A 24401-nucleotide genomic window follows, 5' to 3' on the forward strand; every position below is an offset into this window, starting at 1 on the left:
TTCTGGTGGCCCAACGGTTTCAACGGCCCGGGAAGCAACCACCGGAAGTGCCCACCCTGAGAGGTGGAGTCTGGGCGGCGGCGGCGGTTGCCAGGAGCCCGCGTTGCCGCCTGAGACCCGTAATATGGCGGGGAGGAGGAGGAGGCGGCGGCGGTGGACCGAGCTGCTCTCTGTCAGTACCAGTTGAGCCATTTGCTTCCTGACAAGGCCTGTGGTGAGGGGAGGAAAGCTGACCCAGCCGTAGGAGATCAGGTGTGTGCGTGAGGAGGGGCTTTGACTCCGAGGGTCCCGCCACCGGGCGAGGCGGACCTGGCGCCCTGAGGAGCTGAGGGCGGGCTCCGTACGGAACCCGAGCGCCAATGCTGGGCTCCCGGGCCTCGAGCCCCTGGAAAGGCGCCGGTGTGGGGAGGCGGGGGCCCCGGTGCCCGTGGCACCCAGCGCGGAGGTGATGCTCGGATGGTGGCACCACCGCCTGGTGGGCCCTAGGGATGGAGCCTTATCCAAGGAGCTGGGGGAGGTGGATGTGGGGCGCTGGCGTGAGGGTCCCGGGTACATAAACTCCGGCCCGAGCCTGTCTCCTTTTGATAAAACTGGGCCTATTTAAATCACCGGGCCACGAGGCTGGCGAGGGAGGCGTCCCCAGGGTGTGTACTGGCCATTTCTGCACGCGGGTTACCACAACCGGAGGCCCTCGGAGCGCTGTTTACTCTGCCTTCGCGACTCTCTGGGGGCAGAAGCATGAGGATAATAAAGCAAATTATCTTGATTGCCTCTCATGCTGCTACGTGGTTCCCAATCTTTGCTTCTCTCTGGTTTTGATCCAAGTTCCCTACCCCCCGCGTTGAGGCAAATGACAGGTGCTAGAGATTGATTCAATGGGAAGGGGTCTGGAAAAATAAGAAATGAGGACGCTGTTGTCCCCCTTTCCATGTTTTACAGTTAAGTTTGAATCTTACCAGGAACCACGCACTGTTCACTGCCCTCCAGGAGTTCATAATTTAGTGATAAGCCACCATCATCATCATTATCACCATCATCATCTGCATAATAAAAGCAGCCCCCCCCCTTTTATTGATGCTTTCTGCATGTCCTGCAGTATACTAATTGCCATCCGTGTGTTAGTTTCTTGAATCCTCACAGGATCTCTTTGAGACAGATGAGATTATCCCTATTTTACAGATGAGGAGACTGAGGCATAGAGATGGTAAGTGAATTGCCAAGAACTTACAGCGAGTGTGTGCCTGGATAAGAAACCTTCCCCTGTATGGCCTCTGCAAGAGGTTTATGTCTTTGGGAGGACGGATGGGTAACCAACCATCTAGAATCTCTAAACAAGGCAAGATCTGTTCTGTGTTACTTTTACCATTCCCTTCAGTGATGTGACTCGTAAAGCACTGGTGAGGAACAGGGCGCAGGCGCAGGGCCATGAGTCGAAGGGGTTTGCAAAGAGGCTTACTTGGAGAAGGGTCATGGTATAAATGGGAAAGACGAGGCATGTCTGAACTTGATGCAGCTGACAAATTATTAATGCACGTGAGCCGGTAATGCCTGATGGTCAAGTATGGGGCAGTAGATTTGTGGTTGGTGTGGCCGTGTAGTCAGGGCTCCCTAAAAATAAAATCCTGCTGACAGAGGTGATTGTATTGTGAGAAAGGCGGCTCCCTCTTGCTCAATCGTGCAGGCTATGGATGCTCACTTTGTAAGTGGCTGCCTTTGCAGTTCAGAGGTGCCAGTTTCTGTGAGAATAGGGTCATCCATGAAACTACCACTCTTCCTTGCTAGCTGCCTTGCTATCTAGTCGATCGCTGTTCATCTTTTTCCTGGTTTGCATTATTCTTTGAGCTAACTACCCTGATGTATTTGTTCAATACTTTTATCAAGTGCTACTGAGTGCTGGCGCTGTTCCTGTGTCATGGGGATTCAGTGGTGAGCAAGAGTGAGAAAGCACCTGTGCTTATGGAGCTCGTGTTTCACTGGAGAAAGGCAGACAAAAACCAAGGCAACAAACAAGATAATTTCAGATAGTGGTAAGTGCTGTGGAAATTGGTAAGAAGCAGTATAATGTGGTCGTGACTGATGCAGGGTTAATTTAGATGGGGGACCAACAAGCTGAGGCTGAAGGATAAGAAGGATCCAGTCATGCTCTTCTAGGATCATTTGGTAATTTCCATAGTCAGCATATTAGCACTTGTATTTGGATATTTCATGCAATAGCAGATGCCACAAGTTATGCTGAAATAATAATAAATTACGGTCCACCTGCAGTATGTATGACATACATGTACTGTTTAAGGGATATGAATTTAACTTTCTGAAGCAATGAGGCATATCTATGTGACATTGTTGAAAGAAAACTGAAACTATTGTAAAGATACTTTGTTTCCTTAAATTTCCCAGACCTTTAAAATAGAATTTCATTCTTTGTTTGTGTAGCCATAGGAAGTCTATTAACATTAATTGTATGAGTAATCTATTTATGTGCCGTAAAATGCTGGATGCATGGATTGTGGTAAAAAATATTTGGAAGTATTTTAATCAAAATGGGGTCGTTTGAATTTCTCTTACGTCTTAGCTTCTGCATATTGTGATTGTTAAGATAATCGTAATCATAATGTAGGTTGGACTCTAGACTGAAAATGGAGGCCTTGCTATGGTGACATTTCTGTGAATTAAACGCTCACTTTGCATAATTTGAATATGGAAATATTTAGAATTGATGGGATGGTAGGAAGAAGTTATTAAGACTACCAGTTGGTCAATCTAATCATAATTTTCATATGCTTTTTCTTCATTTCTAATTGTATTATAATTTGTCCCTGGCACTTCAGTGTACTGAATTTTTAAGTACCTGGAGGCTTAGGACAGTATCATATTCTCTCTTATTTCATCTTTGCATATCCTACATCATGAATTGAATCTCCCTGCCCTCTGTCTTTTGTTAATTAATTAATTGTTTTAAAATGAACACTGAAAGATACATTACTGTATTAGTTTTTCTGTCCTCACAGTTCATTCCCTTGTTGGTTATGAGTCTGATGATGACTCCCTTTTTATTTTCCCTTGCTTATTTAAAGGAAACAATGCCAGACATAATGCTATGGAAACAGGCAATCAAATATTTAATGCTTGCTAGCTGAATGAATATGGTGGCTAATCCTTCCTGGTTCCCTTGTATTTTCATAGCCACCATTACACTTTTCCAGAAATTGTGAAGTTACAGGGTTGATTGTTTTAAGTAGTTTGGCAATGGTTTCAATTTTCAATGATCAACTAGAATTATTATGAGAGCCTATAGATTTTCTGTTTTCCACTGCTGACTGATTTGGCCAGTGACCATGGAGTCATACTATGTTTTTTAGATATGCAAGTAATAGACTTTGAACTCCATGACAGAAAAAGAATTTTAAAAAATAAATATGCTCTTTTATTTAAATAACCCTTTTGTCTTTTTTTTTTTTTGTAGAAAAGCATTTCTACCTTTCTATAATTTAGTTTTTCTTGTGCTGTGTAGATAAGTCCTGCTTAAGAAAATGTATTCTATTTTGTAATCTAAAGTTAGGAAAGTGGTATAGAACTTTGTGTTTTTAAAGTAGAGTTCATTGGTGAGTGAGTTCTTAGTACTTTTCTAAACTAATCACATTCAAAGATTGATTTACATGCAAGTGTTCAAAAATGTTTACTATCTGGAAGCAAGCTTCAACTGGGGAGGATCGTGACCTATGTTTTACCTTAGACTCAAGATTTAGCTCCTGATCAGTGAAAAAATTCTGGGAGGGCCAGTTCTAGGAGTCGTGAATTCTAGGAATATTTCAGTGCTCTATACAATTGGCCAAATAATTAAGATGTATTTTACTCAGCACATTCAAAATGACATTCTTCTCTTTTGTAGTGTGGTCGTGGGAAGATGGAGGAATATGAGAAGTTCTGTGAGAAGAGTCTTGCCAGAATCCAAGAAGCATCACTGTCCACTGAGAGCTTTTTACCTGTCCAGTCTGAAAGCATCTCACTTATTCGCTTCCATGGAGTGGCTGTGCTTTCTCCACTGGTAAACGCTCTTTGATTTTTACATAACCTTGTTTTCTATAGTGGCCCACAAAGGCAGTTCATAGAAAAACAAAAGAAAGAGTTATGAACATCAGAAAGATGCCTAACTTATTCATAATTAAAAAAATAGAAATGAGTTGGGTGTTTTTTTTAGCTTTTTTTTTTTTGCCTACTAGATTTGCAAAGATCTGATAAGATCTGTGGGGAAAAGGCACTTATGATACACTTTTGCTGAGAGAATAAGTTAATTTTATTTTTTGGTGAGCAATATGGTAGTGTTTATCAGAATTTAAAAGTATACATAATCTTTGATTCAGCAATTCCATTTTGGGGGAATATCTTACAGTTATACTCATCTATATGACCAAAGAAATCTTCGTAAGGTTATAGAAGCGTTGTTTAAAATAGAAAAAGATTGAACAACCTAAGTATCTATCAGTAGTGGACTAGTTTAACTGGTCCGTTTTATAGAAGAATCTCATCCATGCCATTCAAGTGAATACAGTACACCTAAGATATGGGCCTGGAAGAATATCCACAAGCTACTATAAGTCACTGCACAACGCATGCTCTCGGGGGCAGGGAAGAGCCGTGGTTTGAAGCCCAGCTCTGCTACCTTCTGGCCTGGGTTCAAATCACTGCTCTGCCACTTACCTGCTCTGTGAACTTGCAAGTCCATTTTCTTTATTTGTTAAATGACAATAAAAATAATGCCTGCCTCACAGAGCTGTTTTGAGGATTAAATAAACTAATCCATTTAACATGTATAGAACCACTTAGATCATAAGAGATAATCAATCTGTGTTAACTATTTGGGTTTTTAAATAAGGATCTTGCACTCCTTCTCTGGGGAGGGGTAAAGGAATATAGGATGAGAAGGAAGACATACTTTTTATCACATACCCTTCGATATGGATTGAATATTTTTTATATGTATGTGACTTTATTTCAGATCAGAAAATTAATATGATTGAAAGTGAGTTAATTTTTTCTTATATAACAGGAGTTAAAAGATAAGTAATTTTTGCCAACTTTTTATAATTACATTTCCAAACATGCATAAACGTTGAGAGGTACCATGACCACCCATATATCTACTAGTTAGATTCAACCGTTTTTTAACATTTTTGCTTTATTGTGTTTGTGATTTTATATATGTATATGTGTGTGTATATATTTGCCTACTCTTTTTGTTTTATTGCTGAGCCATTTGAAAATTGCAGAGGCATGACATGTCTCCCCTGAATATTTTGGTATACATATTATAAAAATAAGGATATTTTCTTACATAAAACCCTAATACCATGATCACACCTTTAGAAAATGAATAATAATTTTAATAGCATCTAATATTCCATTGATACTCAAATTTCTCAATTTGTGCTCAAAATATCTTTTATAACTTCTTTTTTGTAATTTGGGTCCAGTCAAAATTGACAAATAGCATTTGCTTATTATGATTTTTTTAATCTTTCTTGATCTGGAACAGTGCCTCTACCTCTTAAAAATTGTGTGTTTTGTTTTTATAATAGTGAGTTTTTAAAGAGACCAGACCGGTTATCCTGTAGAGTGCCTTCCATTGGATTTCTCTAATTGTTTCCTTCAGTGATAATTTAACTTGTACTCTAGTCCCTATAGTTCCTATAAACTTTGATTAGAGTCAGGTTACATATTTTGGGCAAGAATTCTTTGGAGATAATGCCATGTACTTCATAGTAAATTAAATCAGAAGTTACGTAATGCCTCCTTGTTCCTGTTTTGATGTTTAGTTTGAATATTGGTTTTACAGTGGTGACTGCCAGATGATTCTTTAAAGGTATAAATTTTCTTTCCTCCTTTTTATTAGCAAGTAAACTGTGGAGTGATTCTTTGGTACCATGCAAAGGAGAAAAAATTTTGCAACCATTTTTATCAGCTACTTGATGACATAAGGCTTGATTAGTTTAATATGGACCAAAAGGTCTGCGCCTTACAGCTTAGCGTCTGTGACTCCGTCAGTTAATTATTTATAAGCAAAATCTATACTTATTGACATTCATCCATATTTTTATGTTGTATTTGATAGAAGAATATTGCAACTTTGGAATAATTTTTTAGGACATGTTTTCCATATGCATAAATCTAAAATAAGCCTCGACTCCTTAAAATAGCGACAAGACTTCCCAGGACTTAATAAATAAGACTTAAATCCACTGTAAAAAGATATAATGCTTGGAAGCTTTCAGTTTTTTAGGTACATTATGTTTTCATTGGAGGTTATGGTGAAGTAGAATTAAATATGTGTTCTGATTTTGTAGGCAAATAAAACATCTATTTCTTTTATCATTAAACCTTTGGAGATTTTCTTGAGGTAGCAGAGAGGTAAAATGTACACTGATCATGAAGAATCTAACTGACTCAGTGAAGAATGACATTGCCAAGTGAAAAGCTCACCAGTGGCCAAAAGCAAATTTTATCTCTCATTTTAGAGGAATTGATAAGAGAACAGGTTTTCTTTCCCTCTTTCTTTCTTTCTTCCTCCCTTTCTTTCTTTCTTTCTACTTTTTTTTTCAGTTGAGAATAATTTATATACAGTAAAATGCACACATGTTTAGCATTCAAATTTCATGTGTTTTGTGTAACTCGTACAGAGGACATTTTCATCACCACCTAAAGATTTCACATACCCCATCCCTGCCATTAAACCCGACTGCTGCTCAGATTTCTTTCACTATAGATAGTTTTAGTCATTCTGATTGAAAACGTCCTGATTTTATGCTATTTTTGTATTTATGAGAAATAATTACATATTTATGACGTTTTGCAGCTTAACATTGAGAAAAGGAAGGAAATGCAACAAGAAAAGCAGAAAGCACTTGACGTAGAAGCAAGAAAGCAGGTTAATAGGAAGAAAGCTTTACTGACTCGTGTCCAGGAGATTCTTGAAAATGTTCAGGTGTGTAATTTAAGCTCTTTTAAATTATTTAGGAGTCATAATTGTATAAACATTGATGATAATGTTTCAGAAATATATTTGCACTTACTAGTTAGTTACCAGCATACTTTACTGTTCTGTTTGAGAAGCTTCATAATTTGTGATATTCCATTTCAGTTACTCCAAAGAAAAGTCCCTTGCTTGTTAGTAATGCCCAGTACTTGAATCGGAGGGGACTTAGACAGTGGAACCCTACACAGAATATAATTGCTTATTGTCTGTGTCTTATGACTAAAAACATTCAATTCTCAGTGACAAAATGATAGAATTGTCCATTGTCGTTTACCTCTGAACTAATCAGACTATTGACTCAATGCTCTTATTCTCATTCTCTGTAAATAACTGCCCCCAATTTTTTTTTGGTGACAATTCTGCTCATAGATACACAAATGCAATTTAGATTAGATAAATAGAATTGCCTAGATGCATCTTAGATCCTAATTAAAACCATTTAAACAACACATCCATACCTGTGTAGTTGTTTTTATTTAGCTTAATTTAAAATTATATAAACAGGCTGTCTTAAGGTCTGGATCATTTCATACCAAAAAGAAAAATAAATGAATTTGATTGAATAAATAATTTCTGCCATATATAGCACTGTTTTGCTGGTTACATCTTTTTAATTTTCCATAATCTTAGGAGTTTGTGGTTTGTGTAATTCTGGATAATGTATGTACAATGTACATTAGGATATTAACTGCTCCTTTCATTTCTCTATGGGTAATAGATTTTAATTTGCAGGTTATAATTATAGTTCATATTAAGTTTTAAAAATATAATGTGTAGCACAGTAAGGGTGGGTTTTTTAATTACTAGATTTTTTTTATTATTGAAACAAAAATGGCATATCATTTTTGATCCCTTGAGGGAATATATGAAATATATTACTAATGCAATTATTGTTGAGTTTGAAAACTCTGTTTTGATAGAGCATGTACAATGTTGAACTGTAGAGTGATGAATTGATTATACAGGTAATTTCATATATTAAAAATAGATTTCTAAGGTCTTTTTCATCTGTAAAAGCTATTATTCTATGATAGACGTTTGTTATTTAAATCATCTAACCAAAGGCTCATATTAGTGGTGTACAAAAAGCGTAGTTGCTGAATATCACAAATGTGAAATGTGAGATATTTTAAGGAAATAATTGATTTTACTTAAACCTATGAATATATTCATGGATTTTGTGACTGTGTATTCCTTTTATTTTACTTTGGTCCTGACGTTGTGACTGCGTACCCCTTGTCCTGTTTATTGCATAGTATCTGGAAACGATTACATGTCTTGGGGTTTGTAAGGCAAAACAGGAGTGCCATGTGGTCTAGGAAAAAACCTAAAAAATCTTAATATTCAGGATTCTGGAGCCTATATTCACATCATAATTTCTTTTTTTTTTTTTAAGATTTTATTGGGGAAGGGGAACAGGACTTTATTGGGGAACAGTGTGTACTTCCAGGACTTTTTTCCAAGTCAAGTTATTGTCCTTTCAGTCTTAGTTGTGGAGGGCGCAGCTCAGCTTCAGGTCCAGTTGCCATTGCTAGTTGCAGGGGGCACAGCCCTGGAGTCGAACAGGCAACCTTGTGGTTGAGAGGACACGCTCCAACCAACTGAGCCATCCAGGAACTCAGTGGCAGCTCAGCTCAAGGTGTCATGTTCAATCTTTTAGTTGTAGGGGGCGCTGCCCACCATCCCTTGGGGGAGTTGAGGAGAACTGGCAACCTTGTGGTTGAGAGCCCGTGCTCCAACCAACTGAGCCATCTGGGAGGCAACTCAGCTCAGCTCAAGGTGCCGTGTTCAATCTTAGTTGCAGGGGGCGGAGCCCACCATCCCTTGCGGGACTCCAGGAATTGAACTGGCAACCTTGTGGTTGAGAGCATTCCCGCCCATGTGGGAATCGAACCGGCAGCCTTCAGAGTTAGGAGCACGGAGCTCCAAACGCCTGAGCCACGGGGCCAGCCCCATAATTTCTTTATATAGTCTTGTATAATCTTTAGAAACCATCCTAGTTCACTTTTAATTTTTTTGCAAAGTTGAAATATTTAGATATAAAATGTAATTTTATTTTTTTCCTGTTGTATTTCTTGTGTATACAGTTGTTCTCATCTTAATTTATCAATTTTTTACTTAATTTCGCTTGTTCTAAAACTCATTAACAGGTTCCTATTTTAAATGACCATCATTTATTCAAATTGAAATTTGCTTTAGTAAATTGAGTTTTAAGTTGAAATTTTTCTTATTTTTAAGTAATTTAAGCTACCTGGCTGAGCTATCGTTAACTCAAGTTTACCTCATACAAAAGGATTTTAGTTAAAATTTGGAGTAAGCTTGTGGGAAGCCAGAGTCTTGTTACTAAATTATTTTCCCTTATTCAGTATCCAGGGCACGTTAGTCTTTGTTAAAGAGGGACTCATTTATGTAAGACATTTAACTACTTACTGTTTATCTTACATATCGTTATCCTGAGATGATGGCTCTTAATAGGAGAAACAGTTGGTGACATTAATAACATAACCAGATGAAAGTTAAGGAAAATGCTTCTATTCCAAGATTAAATCACACATGGATATAGGGATATATGTGTGTGTGTATACACTTGCAAATATGTTCTTATTTGTATCAGAATTGATGAATTCTTTTTTAAAAAAACACCTTAATAAATAGGCCTGGGTGACCGACATGTTGTTTAAAGTCATTTGAGCTCCATGTGACAAAGCATACCATGGAAAATGGTCGTCTTCGTTTTTGTTTGTCTGTGTTTTCAAATATCAGAACTCTGAATCTTTAATTTGTTTTATCGTAGAAAACAATGAAATCAAAGGCTTTTGTGCAATGAGGAAACATTAATTTTTAAATCTCCATTTTTCAGGTTAGAAAAGCACCTCATACCAGTGATTTTGATCAGTGGGAGACAGAAACAGTTTACTCTCATTCAGAAGTCACAAACTTGAATGTTCCTGCTACATTTCCAAATATCTTGCCAAGCCCTGCTGAACACTCCACTTTAGCAAAGTTTGAAAAGATAACTGGACTTTTACCATTGACTAATGAGGACCAGTTTCAATCCAATGGGATAGACCTAGCTAGGAACTCAGAAGAACTCAATTCTCTGAAGCAATGTGACTGTTCCAATATTAGCCACACAGAAAACGAAGCTTCTCTGAAGACCTCCTCAGTAACCCCGCAAGAGACTCTTACTTCTGATGGTCTGTTCTCAACACATGAAAAACAGGAACCGTCCCTTTTGGAAGAAGTTCCTGCAGATCCCTACATCATGAGTCTTCAGAGCCTGATGAAAAAGTCAAAGGAATATATAGAAAGAGAACAATCGAGACGCAGTCTGAGAAGTAGTGCAAAGAGGAGTATTAATGAGAGCCATTCCGACAAAGAAAATGATGTCATGGTGACTGGCTGTGTAAAGGAGAAAACCCAGCTGATCGGCAAACACTGCGGTTCCATCATTCCTGACAAGCCCAGCCTTAATAAGTCAAACGTTCTTCTCCAAGGTGCTTCCACTCAAGCAAGCAGTGTGAATCCATCAGTCTTAGGTAGCTTTTCTAAAGCAGACATACCTATAGGAAACGGCCATCCCGCTGTTTCAGATCCTGATTCTGATTTTAAAGTCATTCCCACTTTTGTTACTGAAAATAATGTTATCAAAAGTCTTACTGGTTCATATGCCAAATTACCAAGTCCAGAGCCCAGCCTGAGTCCTAAAATGCATCGAAGGCGTTCTAGGCCATCATCAGTGTGTCATATACTTATAAATAACCCGATAAATGCCTGTGAATTGAGTCCTAAAGGAAAAGAACAGACAGTAGACTTAATTGTCCAAGATACTGATGAAAAAACAAACATCCCTGAAACTGTGCCAAAGTTACCGATCGATTTAACAGACGTTTGTTCAAGCAAGGTTTATGTCAGCAAAAATACACCAGAAGCCGTACAGGAAATGGTTTTAGGTAAATCAGATCAGGTATGTCAGTCTTCAGGAGATCACATAGAAAATAAAGTCATTCATGGACTTGCTGTCGTGGAAGGTCAGTTAGCATGTGATGGAAAAAGACCACACAAATTGGACAGTCTGTGTCCTCCAATGCCAAGATTGCATGAGCCCTATGCCACCGGTCCGTGCATAGCGAGTCCAAACTTTGGAACCACAAGTGGACTCAAGTCAGCCAGCGTGTTAGAGAAAAACTCCTGCAATTTACAAATGGAACTGAATAAGTCTTATGATGTCAAGAACCCGTCTCCTTTACTGATGCAAAACCAGAATGCCAGGCAGCCGATCGACACCCCTATAGTGGCCTGTGCAAATGAACACTTTTTGGACGACAGTTTTGAGAACGTGAAACGGAGACTTGATTTGGATGTTGACGGTTTGCAAAAAGAAAACTGCCCTTATGCCATAACTCCTGGAATAGCTGAACAGGAAAGGCAACATTTGCCAGACAAAAGATACCCTAAGGGATCTGTCTGCGTCAGCAAGAATCAAATATTAGAAAGTAGCTCCAAAGGTGAGGAAATTTGAAGGTGTTGATACCTGCCAAGCAGATGGCACCTTCATGTAATACTTCCGATGGACATTTTGTGAAATAATAGTAATAGTCTTCATCTGTTCATTAGGGTACTAAACTTCATTTATCTTATCAGAGAGCGTATAATTAGCTACAGTTTATCGCCATTTGATAGGCTTTCTTAAATTAGTTTTTAATTTAAATTTTGACTATTTCACTATACACTTGGTATTATAGAGCGTACTGGTAAAGACGGCAGGAAAAGGTCTTGCAGGAAACATCCTTCCTAGTTGAATCCAGTGTATTGCTACGGTGTTTCCCTTGTGGACGATGGTTTCCAATATTTTCCTCAGTTTGTCCGTTCATGTGTGAAGCGATCTTTGTGGAGCTGGGCCTTCAGTACACAGTTCAACATCAAATTATTAGAGAAAGTGTTTCAGGAATACTGTCTTTAGCGATTAAAATTATTTCAAGTTATTTTCTGTTGCATCTGGAGTTGTATTAACAACAGCTTGGTACGACATGTCTTCTGCGTTACTCCTTACTTTGTTGTCGTGGCCATAATTCATTGTCGATGTGGATGACATGATCAAGTAAGTTAAGTATTTAGATATAGACATTTCAGCTCTAATGTGATATTTATCTTCCTGAAAAAACACTTCACACTCTTTAAAACTGCATGCTGAAAATAACATGGTGTGTAGGAAAAATAGGGTGGGGGAAGACCATTATAAACCTGTGCAACTCAGTAAGCACTGACATAAAAACAACAGTTGATAACCTGGACTCTCCAAGTAAACCATGTAACATGGCCAGAGGCGGCCTCCCTGAAACCCAGAAGTAGGCAAAACCGACACTTGGCAGTTGTGCAGCCCTGGCAGCCCGGGCGCTCTCAGAGTGGGCAGGGAGGCAGGGCTGTGGGTGGAGAGCTGCCCAGAGCTAGTTGTTGCTCGGGAAGTCCACTGTGAGATGGAGAAGGGACTGCAGGCTGTTTCTGAGGGAGGGCTCTTGGGACCACACCTGTGGCAGGAGGGGAGGAGCTGAGGGAGAGGTTGAGCTGGGACACAGCCTCAGCCAAGACCTCAGCTGCTCCCACGGGGCCCTCTGAAGTGTGGATGGTCCTTCAGTGGGTCTGAGCTGGGGTGAGGGGACGGCTATGTACCGCTGTGTTAATCGGGACATTGGATGTGAGCATGAACTTGAACTTGGGAGAGGCAGTTTTCTTCACCAAGGCCAAACTCAAAGTAGGCTGAGAGTTGTGGGCTATCTCCAGGCAGCCCTCGAGGGAGGGAGCCCCTCTAGGGATGGAGCCCACATTTTGAAGTAAGGTGGAGTAAGGAGAATGTAGACTGAACATAGCATAGTTTGGGCTCCATCACTTCAGATCATAAGGGGATCTGTCGAATGAGTGGTGAGGACGGTGAGATGCAGACCTTTATTTGATCGCGTGAAATAAGGAGAGTGGCAAAAGAGAATGTGGTCCAAAGTGGGGACCTGGCTGTGTCTTGGTTATATTATGTCAGGTCCAGGAATACTCTTGCTTGAGAATCACAATTGAAGTTAATGATATAAAACATCAGATATTAGACTTGCAGGTTTTCTAAATCCGAGGGGGACATGTTTCTTTTCAGAAGGTGAGGAGACAGTAAAAAGCAAGATGTTAGCTCTTGAAGAAATGCGGAAGAGACTAGAAGAACAGCACGCCCAGCAGTTATCACTTCTCATAGCTGAGCAGGAGCGGGAGCAGGAAAGATTGCAGAAGGTGAGGAATTAAACGGAGGGACATAGGGTGGTCAGTGGAGTTTAGCTGGGACACCCGTGAACTTTGGTCATGTCATGGGTACGTGTAATTTCCCCCCGTATATCTTCATTGATTTTGATACATGGATAATATTTTTATTGCCAGAATCTGAGGTTTACTATTTAGATTATTCTTATCCAAAAATGTAGAATTTATCAGAAGGATACTTTATTCACTCCTTGGTTCAACACTTAATATCTTTAAAAGGTATTTTATAAATAGACACTGAAATATGCATTCTGCGAGAGTATTATCGTAAGAGGAAGATACTTGTTTTAAGATTATTATTGTTAATGTATTACATTTTAAAATCAATTAAACAAATTGTCAATTTTATCTGAGGGAGGAAAACCTGAAATACATAGTAATTTTTTGATAATTATACTTTTAGCCAAGCCTAAAATGATACTACTTTGGGATACAATTTAACAAACTACCTAGCGTGTGATAACGAACTGTCAATGTACAGGAAATAGAAGAACAGGAGAAAATGTTCAAAGAGAAGAAGGCGACTGCCGCGGAAGCCAATGAATTGGGCATTAATGGTGCAGAGGCCATAGAATGGAGAAGAGTAAGTGACTCCGGTGTGCTGGAAGCGATGCTGTCTCACGTGGACTCTCTCCACACGTCACATTCTCACAGTTCTGGTAATTATTTACAAATCCTTTTCCGTGTGAAATAAAATGATGCTATCGTAAGGTATTTCATTCGCCGCCCTTGAAAACTGGAGCTTTCTTCTTCAAGTAATTCCATGTCCAACCCATGGCTTAGTAACTAGTGAAAAATTAAATGAGAGCAGTAGATCAAAGACAGGTGAGCAGGTGTTCCTGAGAAAAGCCACCTTTACAAAGGAAATATCAGGAAACTTGACCTGGAGTCCAGTCTTTGTTCGTTCACGCAGCAGGTGACTTGCTTCAAGGGAAAGCATGGTTTTCTCTCTCCGGAGTGATCTTGAATTACCACATTTACTACATTTAATTCCTCAGTCCCCGCAAGAGCTTATCTTCACGTCATCAGTTATCCTGAGATGCTGTTTGTGTTGAAAAGATCCATCTGGTGCCTAAGCTTCAATTCCATCAATATTTCAAGTCCGCATGTGGATCAGTTTCAGAGGCGGTTGTTATTCTTACTGATTGTCAGAAGTGTTGATTTGGGTGTTCTGCATTTTCTGGTCATGTGGCATCAAGTATAACACTCTATGTGTATTTCTCCAGCTTCCACAAATTCTGCCCTACAACATAGCTTTGGTTCTGTAAGTGAAGCACCATTCTACCTCTGGGGACCATCAACTAGTGGCTTGACCAAACTCTTAGTCACAAGGCCTTTTGGAAGGGCCACAACTAAATGGTCGCAGGTGGGCAAACTTAATGATCTATAACATACATGTGTCTGTCTTCTGTCTATTTATCTAGCTATCTTTCTGTTTTTAAAAGAGCTACATTCTCTTAGGTTGTACAAATGAGCATGAATATTTTTGCCATACATCAAGTAGCTTATTAGTTTTTATTAGAGATGAAATTATGTAGAACATACATACATAGAAGAACTTAGTTCATTGTAATAAATTAAGAAAAACAATCTTGAGTGTAATACTCAGATTCTTAAAACATTGTGTCTATCTTATTTCTTCTAGGTTTTCAGTCCAGAAGTACAAGCAAAGTTTAATAAAATAACTGCTGTGGCAAAAGGATTTCTTACTCGTAGGCTTATGCAGACAGATAAACTGAAGCAACTTCGACAAACTGTAAAAGTAAGATTGTTGTAAATCATTCGTATTTCACTCTGTCTCAGTTTTTATCAGTCTTGTTACAGCCGAGTTGACAAATTAGTTTAGAACTTGGGCAGATCAAACATTTTTTAGTTACTCTAACAGGCAGTTTTAGAAATCTGATTATTAATCTCATTCAGGTAATTTCAAAAAATACATAAATGAAGTAGTTTGTGTATTTTCATCTTACCTTAACGTGGAGCTGTTTGACTTGTAATAAGTAATCATTTTGTGTTCTTAGTAATTTTGGCTTGACTGAGAAAAAAAACAAGAAGGAACTCCAGTGATCATGAATCTTTCTAGAAAAATGGTTTCTGAAGGAGCATTGTTTTCTTTCAGGACACTATGGAATTCCTCAGAAGTTTTCAGTCTGAAGCACCGTTAAAGAGGGGGGCTGTTTCTGCACAGGATGCTTCTCTTCAGGACAGAGTGTTGGCTCAGGTAAGGTCGCACGTCCTGGAAATGGGCTGTTTTATGTCTCTCACTTACCCACTGATAATATGTTTCAATGGAAACTTCATCCTTTCCCTCTAAATACAAGTGCGTGTAACATGACTGAACCCTCTAAATGGGTACAATGTTTTTTCCCTTTCAACCTAGTTGCGAGCTGCCCTCTATGGTATTCATGACATATTCTTTGTGATGGATGCAGCTGAAAGAATGTCTATTCTACATCATGATCGAGAAGCTCGCAAAGAGAAAATGCTCAGGCAAATGGTACGTTCTCTGATTTTGTCATGAATGAGTGAAAAACAATTTCTTCTACAAGTCGCAAAATACTTCTGCCATCAGATGTGTGGGTTTTCCCCCCCCACCAACCAATTCTTTGACACAGGCTGGATATCCTACAACTCAGTTCAGTTCTGTGACTGCCTACCTGGAGTTATCAGATACTATAATACAAGTTAAGGAGGCAGTTAGGACTGCCCCCACTTCAGACGCTACTCGCAAGTCCCAGGGCGTCACTTGGACTTCTGACTGATGGCTGTAAAGCAAGGTTCCCATGACCCCTCCCCCCCTTCGGGTCTGAGGTTTTCTCTGGTGATTCACAGAACTCTGGGGCACACTTCCTTACATTTACTGGCTTATTATATAATAAAGTAATAGCCAGATGAAGGGATGCGTAGGGCGAGGTCCAGAAGGGCCTGAGAGCCGGAGCTTCTGTCCCCGCAGGCTTCCTGGCACAGGTAGGTGTTCACTAACGCGGAAGCTCTCTGATCGTCAGGGATTTTTATGGAGGCTTCATTACGTAGACATGATCAGTTATTTACTCAGTCTCTAGCCCGTCTCCTGTCTCTGGAGAATAGGGGGTGAAGCTGAAAGTTTCAAGCTTCTAATCATGCTTGGACTTTATGATAATTAGTCTCTGTCCAGGGGTTCAGCCAAAGTCACCTCATTAGAACACTGCCTGTCACCCAGAAAACTCCAGTGGTTTAGGAGTTCTGTGTCAGGAACCAGTGTCAAAGACCAAATACTAGAACAAAAGCTGCTTCTACCAACTGTATCACTCAGACTACAAGGGTTTTAGGAGCTTTGCTCTGTGTTAGGAACTTGGGTCACAGACCGAATATTAGCAGGAACCAGGGGCAGAAACTGCTATATGTATGTTTCTTTTTATTTCACAATGACGTTCTTCTCTATTGACTTCAGCACCCTTCCTACAGTTCTTGAGCACAAGTAATTCCCAGGATTACCAGCAACATTTAAATCTGTAGATGGATTTAAAAGAAAATAGTGAAAGAATTACACTTTGTTTTGCGACTGGATTTTGACTGTTGCTTGGATGGCTTATAGAAAACGATCATAAGCCATTGTTCCTGGTGGAATTGCCTTAAAACTGTCACGTGGTTTTTGCATCTTTTGGAAATCAGAGTAAGAAAATAAGCTCTAAGTTAATTTGAAATAGATCAATGTTAGAGATCTGTGGTTTGAATCACTGATCTTAGTGTGGTTGGCAAAACTAAAACGAGCAAATTTTATATTTCCTTGGGAAAATAATTTGTTTTTAAACATCAGACTGCTCCAGTTATAAAGACTAAGTCAAAGTTCAAAATGCTGGTAAGAGATGCTTGCCCGGGCCGTTAAGAGATTATCCTATGCTATAATTTAGTGGTATCATGGATACCGCTAAAGCTTTATGTTACTTTTGTGTTTTAAAGGATAAAATGAAGAGTCCACGAGTGGCTCTTTCAGCTGCGACACAGAAGTCTCTTGACAGGAAGAAGTACATGAAGTAAGTTTTTCTTGTGTTGTGTTACATTCGTTTATTATCAAACCAATTAATTTTAGTTATTGGTTGGTCTGTTTGTATACTCATATTAGAAATAAGGAACAGTTCACTTTTCTACAGCTGAACTGATAGAATCCCCTTTTATGTGACGAATTTTATTAAAATGAGGTGGTAAAATCTGATTTCTTCTTCAGATAAATGTGTAAACTACTAAATTTGTCAGCGTTCAACTTTTGTAATTGGTAGCCAGTCAAATAATCGTAAACATAGTTCATCCTTTACATTTAGTGTTAATTTTATATCTTTTAAATACATTCTTTTTCTAATATCCTAAAGACTTCACGGGGGGAAAACGTAATGCAAATATCCTAATAACTATCATATTCAGACTCTTCTTCCATGACAGTAGTCTTTAGTATGCTTGTTACAGGTCTTTCAGTGGTACACCAACTTTTAAATGATGATTTGTTTCTGCCATCCTGTATCACATTTGTAAACATGTTTTTCTTTCTTTCTAAATGCACTGTTTGTGTGTCCTTATTTTTGTACTGTTAGAGCTGCTGAAATGGGAATGCCAAATAAGAAATTTCTGGTTAAACAAAATCCTTCTGAAACAAGGTGAGAAAAATTACTTAGTCTCACTGAGAGGCTATTTTTTTTTTTTTTCAAAGATAAGAAAATGGTATAAATCCTGAGCTTGCTCTTTGTGGGCTTTGTTCCACGTTACATCGGTAAGACACTCCCTGTTCAGTTGGAGATTCTCAGTTGGGTCAGACTCCATCTTAACACCTGGTCTTGTACCTGGTCACGTCAGGCCACATATTCTGGAATGTTCTGTGGGACGTGCTGTCTCTGGTGGACGTTTGAGCCCTATGTCTCCTGAGTTCAGCCCATAGCCCAGGTGGACTTTGATACTTACTTAAAAACCTTAGAAAGGGAGCTTAATATTTGTGACCTGTTTTCTACTCTTAGAAGAGTGAAGTTTCTTCTCTCAGGTGTTTGAAAGGAAATTGGCTTTTGGAAAGTATACAAATAAATTATCTAAAAGCAGAGGGATTAATTAACTTACGTCGGACACCTCTTTCCTGACAGAAACCTAAGGTTTGGGCTCTTGTTGAACAAAATACACGTACTGTATTAATCTGCTTTAACCATCTTGCTTTGCTTTGCACTATTACGTCGGCCATAGCGTTGCATAGATGACCCCCACCGCACTGCTCTCAGCTCTCATCTTTTGAGAGAAAATGGGGGGAAGAAGGAATTCATCCTGTTAAATTAATTTTTTGTTTATTTTGTCAACAGAGTCCTTCAGCCAAACCAAGGACAGAATGCCCCTGTTCCCAGGCTGCTAAGTAGGCAAGGGTAAGAGTGCGACACACATGGGCTTTAAAAACTGTTCAAGTCAGGATTGGCTTTGAGGGAAAAATCATTTAGGGCCCCTTATGTAAAGGAGAACTCTTTTCCAAACGTGGTATCTCCTATAGTCTCAAGATCTTTTAAAGTTCTGTGTTCGGAGATAACCCTTTGGTGTTCTGTTGTGTATTGTATTTTAGTTATCATCTTCTGTTGGCATGTTTTTACGCTTCATTTCATACCATTTGGCTCATTAAGTATTGTAAGCATCTGTAGAGGAAGTTCAGCATCACCAGAGTGATTCTCCAGCAAAGCATAAGCCATGGCTCTCAGTCTCCTGCTGAAGCAAAAGTACAGCTTCCTTACACAAGCGTGTATAAGACTTAAATTCTTTTCAAGTTTATTTTGCTAAGAACAGTTGATGCAGAACGGTTGCTTTCTTTGAATGTTGAACATTTAGATCTTAATGCAAGTGACTTATTAATTTTTTTATATTCAATTAGAAGCCCTAAGACAGCAGTGAAGGGGGTTGTGCAAAATAGACAGAAGTCTTCACAGAGCAGAATGCCTAACAGAGCGCCTGTGTCAGGTGTGTAGCCACGAGTCCCCGAAGCCCATTCAAAAGACAGAAGTGCACAAGCTGCCCCGTAACACAGGCCACGCACGTGGGGTCTGTGGTCTGTCCTTGCCACCATCATCCTGCCGTATTCACCGTCACTCCTGCTAGTGATGGTTTGTGTCAGCATTTTGTGGCAGTCGGGAGACCTAGGAAAACGGTGGTTCCAACCTTGATTTCTGCAATAATTCCATGGAAACACTATTTATTTATTTTTAATCTGAAAAAATTGGTAGAATTCTACTTGTTTAATTCAGAAACCTTTTTATAAGTGAGTGAAATGTGATGATGTCTGATGTCTACATCTGTGCCTGTTCAGTTTGGGGACCGTGTAACCCCCAGGAATGCTGTCTGCACATAAGGGGAAAGTTTCTCCCTCTGACCACAGGATCACGTGTGAATATGACAAGTGGGAGGGCTGAGTTTTGTTTTGGGTGTTTTTTCCCTTAATCTTTTGCTCAATAAGAAGCTTGAGCTAAATCTCTCTTTATGTTCATTATTTGAGAATTATCTAAGGGCTAAATTAAAAACTATTTTTAAATTCTATGTATGGTGGCAAGAAGACAGATTGAATGTTGAACTAATGCAAAACTCCTAAGCTAATGTTTTAGTAATGTTTTAGGTGTCTTTGTTAACACCCTTTGATGAGCTCACCCGAAATGACATGATCCATGAAAAATACTCTCCACATGTTTGGTTTTAACTGTGCTGCTTTCTGAGCAGTTAAAAGAAACCTAAGTTAATCACTAAGTAATGAAAATTAAATCTTGAATCAATTCTAATCTCATTAATATGCAATTAACATATTTTAGAGCTTTTATTACTAAGAGATTTCCTCCAAATTAGGAGGGAACAAGCAACACGAGAAATGTTTTCATGTTTTCACCATTTATGTAAGTTCAAAGAAGGAACAAGATATTGATCATAACTTTGAAACGATTGCTGACCGTTTGCATGTATAGAATGAATTTAATTCGTAATTTTGCATATGTAGAGGATAATTTAAGTGTCATCTTTTGGAAGTCACCATGAGTGACAGTCAGTGGGTTCTTTTCAAGGCGATCATATAATTGAAGATCCTGCTATTCCAGAGGTAGTCTGAATCAGTTGGTCTGAAAGATTACTGGAAGAAGGCAGACCAAACACCAAATTTGTTGCTTGCGAAGTTATATGGAATTTTACGACATTTTCAGTGTTCTCCTGATGTTAGTGTTCCATCCTAGCTAGTTGTCAGATCATTGAGGAATTAGTAGTATTTTGCCCCATCTTGCATATTTGCCACAGTGACTAGTCTCCATGTTCTTGTCTCATGCATTTCATCTCCACTTTTTGTCATTTGTGAACCTATAAGCAAAATAACAACTAATGTTTTTATTCAGTAATACTCAACAGTGTAAAGATAAATAGGAAGTCACTGCAGTTAATAATACACAATGAAGTTCAGTATTTAGACCTGTTGTGGTTCAATTGCAACATAGTTATGAGTACAAACGAACTTAAAACCCTTGAATAAGTATGTATAATTAGCATGTACCCAAACAAGTACAAAAATTCTTTCCTATTTTTTCTAAAGATTTATTTATACAAGAGTGCATCTTTAGGTGATTGAAAAAGACTCAAGAATTTTATCCTTTTACATAAAATGAAAATTTGGGATATGACTGATTAAAATTCTAAGTTGGAGTCTCAACACAGGGATCCATATACATAGTTGTTCTTGAAAAGATGCCTCTTTCCTCCTTAGATTTTTAATGGCCTACATTATGTTTCAAACAAATTTGAAATTATGCTTTGATTTGATCTACGTGAAGAACGAATCCTTCATTAAGCAATTTATAGGAACCTCTTTTTTGTTATGGTGATAGAATGTCATACTTACACCGAAATAGGATTGTAAGGTGTCAAAGTTTGCTGCAAAGCACTTCAAGTTGTTGAGTTTTTACAAACGGAATTGCTAAATCACTGATCTCGTACATTTTGAAACATATCTACTCATTTGATGTTTTATGCTTGACACAAGAGTTGATAATGAAATTCAGAAACCGCTAATTAAAGCAGAGTAAGGAGGCAGTAATACAAAATGGTTAAGACAGATCAGGTTGAACTGGGTTCTCAGAATCTCTACCCCTAGCTCCCTTACTTCCTCTCCTGTGTCTCAGTTTTATTATCTATAAAATAGAGGTAACAATTTCTATCTCAGGATTAATTTATATAAAGATTAAATATGATAATGTATATTTCTTAGCTCAGTACCTGATACATAGTAAGCACTCATTAAATGGTTATCATTACAGAAACACTAACATTGAGAAATAATATTAGTTTTGCTCTATTTTTAGGAGTATATGCAGGAAAAATCCAAAGAAAGCGGCCAAATGTTGCGACAATTTAAGAAGACAACATTCATTAGGATAAGAAAGGGGGGAAGGTTCCATCCATCTTACTGTCCTTGCCCACGATGTTTTCTTTAGCCCTGGACTCTGTTTACACACATGAAGTGGTTTGGGAGGGCTGAGCAATTATCTGGACGGTTTGGTCAGTCTGGCCAGTCTGTTCCCGCCCCCCCCCCCCATTCCTCGTAATATTAGGTTTGCGTGAGGACTAATTAGTATTTAGTTAATTGGCTCAGCTCTGTGCTGAACCTGTACAAACATATGTTTGTTTTATCTACCCAGATGTCTGCTGAGAACCTTTTTCCAAACTTAAAAGGATATTTGGGTTTATTTCCATAAAATACTGATAAGGTGTGATCAATGATAAGTTCTGAAATATCGATTCCATTCATCTCTGCTGACTGATTGCAAATTACTGTTCTGTTCAAGGGGGAGATTATTGCAGAAGAACGTTTTCCCCTGGTTTTGTAAGAAAACTCTGATTAATCTCTCAGGCTTGGGCTAACAGGACAACCACATGGGCTAAAACACTTGCCTGCTGATTGCGGTCCATCTACCATTTACCTCCGAAGCAGCTGGGTCTCACCGTTTCGGTCACAAGTCCGCCTTCCTCTCAACAGCTCACTGTCTTATGGAAGTGTGAGGTTTAATGTACGTTCCCCCAGTCCTTCAGAAACATTTCTACTAGCTTATGACGTCTTCTTGTGGAGGGTGACAACTTTGGTGAAGACAGCACAATTTTCTTGCGTGGAGTGGCATTTAGGCATGCATTATTATTACATTCACGTCTGTAACAGAATGACGCGTTGCATGCAGTTTTATTTTCTATTTAGTCTGTATATTTTGATTCTTCATAGTCTGCTTTTTCTAGCATGCTTGATTTAGGAGAGAATAAAGGGCTACATAATCATCAATTCAATTTTTGAAATGAGATAGTAATATTGTCTAATTGAAATGCATTAAGAGGCACTAATTTTTAAGGTTCTTTTCCCGTCATTAACATATTCTTTTAAAATACAAACCAAAAAAATGTTACCAAGGGAACATGATTTTTATGAAGGAGAATATCAGTTAATTTATCGTACCATTTCCAAAAAGGGCTTTGTGCTTTTCACATACAATTGGGATTGTGTACATTTAATCAAACTTGAATTTTACAAAGAAACTGGTCTTTTGAAAATGTAGACGATATATATTCTTAATATCCTTTTAAGAATGTGGAGATAAAGATTATTTTCTTTGATTTTCTGTTCTATTTAAAATTTAACTTTTATATCCAGGTGTAGACAGAAAGTAACAACCTACTCTGGGTGTAAACTTGATTTCCCTTATTGAGATGTGTCATTTATTGAATGAGTGAACCAGGAAATTAGAAGACAGTTAAAAATGTTTGAGTTACCAATTTGCTATTTGTAGGCAAAGTATATCAAATTATCTTAATATGATACATTGTGCTTTATCGTTCTGAAAACTCAGGAGACAGGTAGCTTACTCATATAATTGTGGGTCTTTCCAGTAAGATAGATACTAAAAGTTTTATGTACACTAATGCAAAATAGCTAAAACATATAGTATGTTTTGGAGAAAGTTAAGACTAGTTTTAGATTAAGGATGAGAAACTTGAGTGTTGTTTTTTTTTTTAATTTAAAGATAAGAGCTTGTGTGTTTTACACATTTTTTTATTGTTCACAGCTTTTTCTCCTAAAAGTGCCAGACATTGTGCTTTTAATGGATTTTTATTTATTTTTTGTTATTTTTGTTATTTTTACTTTGAAGTGGAATGTCCATTAATGTAAATTGTATTTATTTTTATACTTTAATTTTCACTAGTTTTGCTTCTAGGCAAAAGGCAAAATAAACTTTTCATCTTAAAGGAAATCTAGTTTGATCTTTTATTTATCAAGGAAAGGACTGTTAAGGGATAGATATTAAAAAGTAACTGGCCAAAACGTTAATACTGTAATATGATCATTTTTTACAATTAAACGTCCCATGAAAGGTTATGTCCCACTATTTAATATGTAACCTAGACCAGTGCTTATTCCAGCATTAGATTTTGCAGGAGTTGGGCTTTTCAGAAGGCAGAAGGTTCACTAGAGCTGGGACTGTCTTGGCTTATTAAGAGCTAGAAGCCTGTGGAGGAGCGAATGGGCGAGAATGCTGAGGCTGGAGCTCACATCAAAGCCCTCCTTCACACAGCTCCGAAGAGTCCAGCTCTTGTTACCGCTTCACCGTCTCATGAGAGCGTGGTAAGAGCTGCTCACTTCACCTCTTACAGAGATACTGCATCCCGTCGTCTGCCAGGCAGTGGGAGAAGAGCCCCTCACTTTCCCACGACCACCCTTTAACTCGTGTGCATTTCCTGTGTTGAGAATAGTGGTTCTGACTGGAAGCTGCTCATTACTGACACGGGGCTGAAAACAAAGACCCATTCTGGAGATGAGGGTCTTTTCCATCAGATACCACTGTCCCATGAACAACCCCTCCGCCCCCCGAAAAGTAATAGTTATAAAACAATAAGCGGGCCGGCCCAGTGGCTCAGGCGGTTGGAGCTCCGTGCTCCTAACTCCGAAGGCCGCCGGTTCGATTCCCACATGGGCCAGTGGGCTCAACCACAAGGTTGCCGGTTCAATTCCTCGAGTCCCTCAAGGGATGGTGGGCTCCGCCCCCTGCAACTAAGATTGAACACGGCACCTTGAGCT

The 24401-nt window shown here is 38.7% G+C and overlaps 1 protein-coding gene across 2 annotated transcripts; it reads left to right on the top strand.

Moving 5' to 3' along the window:
- Positions 1–23: 23 nt before the first annotated feature.
- On the top strand, positions 24–23548 carry CCP110 (centriolar coiled-coil protein 110). Of its 2 annotated transcripts, XM_033102030.1 has the most exons (17): positions 24–252; positions 1123–1204; positions 1882–2027; positions 3890–4045; positions 6851–6979; positions 9891–11538; positions 13170–13300; positions 13809–13986; positions 14554–14693; positions 14973–15089; positions 15447–15548; positions 15708–15824; positions 17267–17340; positions 17893–17955; positions 18640–18699; positions 19194–19279; positions 21646–23548. In XM_033102030.1, exons 4-17 carry the CDS (start codon positions 3905–3907, stop codon positions 21696–21698), a joined length of 3039 nt encoding a protein of 1012 aa, XP_032957921.1. In that variant the 5' UTR covers positions 24–252; positions 1123–1204; positions 1882–2027; positions 3890–3904; the 3' UTR covers positions 21699–23548. The 2 variants fall into 2 exon arrangements, with proteins under 2 accessions (XP_032957921.1, XP_032957922.1); XM_033102031.1 differs by lacking the exon at positions 19194–19279 and having other exon boundaries at positions 25–252; positions 21646–23547.
- The last annotated feature ends 853 nt before the right edge of the window (positions 23549–24401 follow it).

The sequence above is a fragment of the Rhinolophus ferrumequinum genome (genome assembly GCF_004115265.2).
Source record: "Rhinolophus ferrumequinum isolate MPI-CBG mRhiFer1 chromosome 15 unlocalized genomic scaffold, mRhiFer1_v1.p scaffold_54_arrow_ctg1_1, whole genome shotgun sequence".
NCBI classification, from domain to species: Eukaryota; Metazoa; Chordata; class Mammalia; order Chiroptera; family Rhinolophidae; genus Rhinolophus; species Rhinolophus ferrumequinum.